Source organism: Akebia trifoliata, chromosome 3 (genome assembly GCF_017979445.1).
Source record: "Akebia trifoliata isolate Shusen 1 chromosome 3, ASM1797944v1, whole genome shotgun sequence".
Taxonomy (NCBI): domain Eukaryota; kingdom Viridiplantae; phylum Streptophyta; class Magnoliopsida; order Ranunculales; family Lardizabalaceae; genus Akebia; species Akebia trifoliata.
Genome location: NC_141377.1, coordinates 41689973 through 41693482, shown reverse-complemented (window position 1 = coordinate 41693482; position 3510 = coordinate 41689973). Strand labels below are relative to the sequence as shown.

The 3510-nt window shown below is 36.4% G+C and overlaps 1 protein-coding gene across 1 annotated transcript; it reads right to left on the bottom strand.

Moving 5' to 3' along the window:
- Positions 1-2089: 2089 nt before the first annotated feature.
- On the bottom strand, positions 2090-3183 carry LBD39 (LOB domain-containing protein 39). Its single transcript, XM_086435424.1, has 2 exons — positions 2929-3183; positions 2090-2795 (listed from the first exon to the last, which is right to left on the bottom strand). Exons 1-2 carry the CDS (start codon positions 3110-3112, stop codon positions 2347-2349), a joined length of 633 nt encoding a protein of 210 aa, XP_086291550.1. The 5' UTR covers positions 3113-3183; the 3' UTR covers positions 2090-2346.
- Positions 3184-3510: the final 327 nt, after the last annotated feature.

Below are 3510 nucleotides of genomic sequence, written 5' to 3'. Positions count from 1 at the left end.
CACGCGTAGTATATAATTACAACTTCGTAAAGCTTATTCATTGGATGAGTGATTCTAGTCGATATCCCCATATGTCAACCACCTTAAGTCCAGAGTGGCAATGTTAGTTCACTTGGCTAAAACGTCTAAGTAATCCCTATAGTTATGAAAAGGTATAGAAATGTTTGGGGATTGTGTGTGAATCTTGACAAAAGAATCACTAAGATGATTGAGATTCTAATTACGATTATATTCCTAGATCAAGATTAGAAGTATATGAAATAAGAAAGAATTATAATACTACACGAGTTAAGAGGATAAAGATAGTAAGATCCTAATTTTCTAAAGATAAGGATCAATTGTTGGATTTTCGAGAAGAAAGTTAGCAAAGGAGATTAAAACTCTTCACATCTATAAATATAAGGGACACCACAGAGGTAGAAAGACTTTTCGATTCATTCTCTAACTCACCCTTTGATTATTTTTGCTTACTTGATCGTCATAGGGCATTGAGTTGGGAAACACTCCCAGATTTGAGAATTTTTTAAAGGGATCAAAAGAAGATCATCATCGAGATTCGAGTGAGGGTGAGTAATCTTCTTTTTTTCTACCTACATATTCGAATCAGGAAAGTTTTTAGGGTCTTACAAGATCCATCAATTTGATGGTCCCATTTTTATCAAAGGACAATTTTATGCTATACTAAGGATCAAAGCAGTAATCAATGACATCCTTGATATTTACCACCAACTTTCCTCCATAAACTCACATCCTTGAGAAAGTTATTGCGTGTGTCAAGAAATTTATAATAAAACTAAGCCTATTACTTTTCATCTTGAGATACCCGCATTATGAGAAATTGGATATTATGAGAACGGGTTGTGATTTTTAGACTTGAAAAATCATATTCGATCTATACTCGATTGATGTGGCAAGTGCACAGAATTATACATCTGAGCACTTGACACGTCAACCGTGTAGAAATATTCAAGTCATTTTATCATTAATCCATGAGAAATTAGGGAACCATCCATGAATATCACAACACACAGAATTGCCAGGTTGAGAGATTGAATATTCCCCATATAAGTTTGTCATAAAAAAATCACAATTTCTTATCAACTCACATTCAAATGGCAAATTTCTTAGGGAAAAAATGTTTTACTTGCAATATTTTCTCATTAAAACCCCCCAAGGTGTCAATCAAATCAATAATTTAGGGAATCAATTTTTTCTCTTTAAATCATTTTTTCTTTTTTATTCATCTTGAAAAAAAAAAAAAAAAATTTTAAAAAGAAAGAGAGAGAGAGATGTTTATCAGAGAGACGTAATGGAGGGAAGTAAAGAAAAGTGAAAGCAAGCAAGTGGGAGGGGAGAAGGTTCCGTGGGGTCCACGCCAAACGCGGCGAGGCGCAGCCAAGCAATTTGTAAAAGAGTGGTGGAGTTTCTTTTAGCTTTTTATTTATTTATTTATTTTTTTATTTTTTCAATTTAATTATTATATTATTTATCTAATTATTTAATACTCGTCTGACGTGGATCCCACACCGTTCGCTCCACCTTTCATCTTTTTCTCTCCTATAATTTGCTACCACCTTCCATCTTTTATCCAAATGCATGGGATGACTATAAATAATAAATATTGGTCCGCCTCTTCATCAATTCTTCCGACCATTGGATTCTAAACATTTTTATTTATTTATTAGATAAGCATCAGCATCAAAATCACCAATCAGATTGTTATTTAGGGTAGGGACCCACACTTGATTCCTTGCCCACCTACATTCCTTCCATCACTGTCTACAACGCCAATAGGCAAAATTACACCTGAGCTTCCAACCCCACCACGACCGACTTTCCTCCGTTACCTAATAATTTCTACAATCTTATAATTAATATTGTTTTGGATAACCATTGCAATCTACTCTCTCACTTCTTGTTTTTTTGTTTCTTTTTTTATTCTCCAATCTACCCTTGGAAATATCATTCAGATTAGGATGTTGACTTGCTTCAAAGGATAATTTCGTAAACTAATTAACTGTACTTCAAAAATTAATTTGGAAATTAGAATTGATTCTTAACAAGAAGAAGAAGAAGAAGTTGTGATGGATTGAAGAAAATTATAATTTTTATTAAGTCTGATACTTCATAATTAGGGTTTCACCGACAGATTCATCTTTCACCCTAATAACGAGCGAAATCCTATGCCGGGGATTTTTTTTTTTTTTTTAAAAAAAAACTCTCGTTGGATGCAAAATCAATAAAAATTACATGAAAGATCGAGTAGTTGTGAACAATCGTTCACAATCAAAGCTTCTGATCTCGAAAGGTCTCTGTGTTTCTCTTTCTCTATCTTCTTTAACCTTTTTATACGAACAAATTCAGAAGCTTTCGTTCGACACGTGTGCGCTCACTAGCAGCACCACTATCCAAGCTTGTAGTCACCGATTCTTCTGAATTCATCGATGGTGTCGCTGGATGCAGTTGATTCATCATTTCACCACCGGAAGAGAACTTCTTTGAAAACCCTGGAGATAAGCATAGATCGAGATCAAACGGTTGCAATTTTACCACATCCTCAAATATCTGCCTTTTCTTCGATTGTAAATAGTACGGATCTTCGGACATATCATCAGATAACGGAGTCAAATTTCCGTCAAGAACGTTAGTTATCGGCCTCAACGTGCCGCCTCGTAGGATTGTCTCCATAGCTGTTTGGCACACGTGCCAGTTTCCAGTCCAAAGAAGTCCAACGGCTCCGTTTACAGGATTCACTGTACGGCCACATGCTTCGAACAAAAGAGATTGAAACAAAGCTGAAATATAAAAACAAACACAGATCAGATCAGATCAAATCAAATCAAAAGATCATTAAAAAGAAGATCCGATCTAAGATTTCAGATAAGAAGAAATAGGAGAATTCTAGGGTAAAAAATCATGAATTATTACCAGGTCTCTGGATCTCTGGAACTGCAGAGATGAAGGACATGAGACCTGCGCGGCCAAAGAACTTGGCTACGAAGACGGTTGCATTGCCTTGAGCCTCGGGACTCTCGATCCACTGTAGACATGGCCGAAGAATACAAGACTCGCTGCATCCCTTTCGAAGAACTCGACAGCCATTGCAACTCATCGCGTCCTGTTCGTCAGGTTTGGAAGACGAGAGATAGAGAGAGAGAGAGAGACTTGTTGAGCTGCTAAGTGGTCGTGTGGGGGATATATAGAAGAAGGAAAAGTGAGGGGGCGTTTAACTCTTTTTAAACTAACCCTGGTTGTGGGAGGTTGAGTTTAAGAGGTTCCAAAGTCCTTGGCGCGAGCGGCTCCTTGTTTCCGCGAATGGTTGTTCCTCCACCGTTGGATTCCAATTCCTTGCGTGTGTATTTGTTTATTTATTTTTATTTTTTCAGGTATTCTTTAAGATGTCGTATGCCCTTCTAGAAAAATCTCTGTATTTTGTATATTAACCCAAACATTAAGGACTGTTGTAAGAAAATAGTCAAATACCACCATCTCAATCAAAACAACGGCTGA

Coding starts and splice junctions, on each gene's coding strand:
- LBD39 (XM_086435424.1), bottom strand. CDS start 3,112: ATGAGTTGCAATGGCTGTCGAGTTCTTCGAAAGGGATGCAGCGAGTCT. Junction 2,796..2,928: donor TCCAGAGATCCAGAGACCTG/GTAATAATTCAT, acceptor TTTATATTTCAG/CTTTGTTTCAATCTCTTTTG.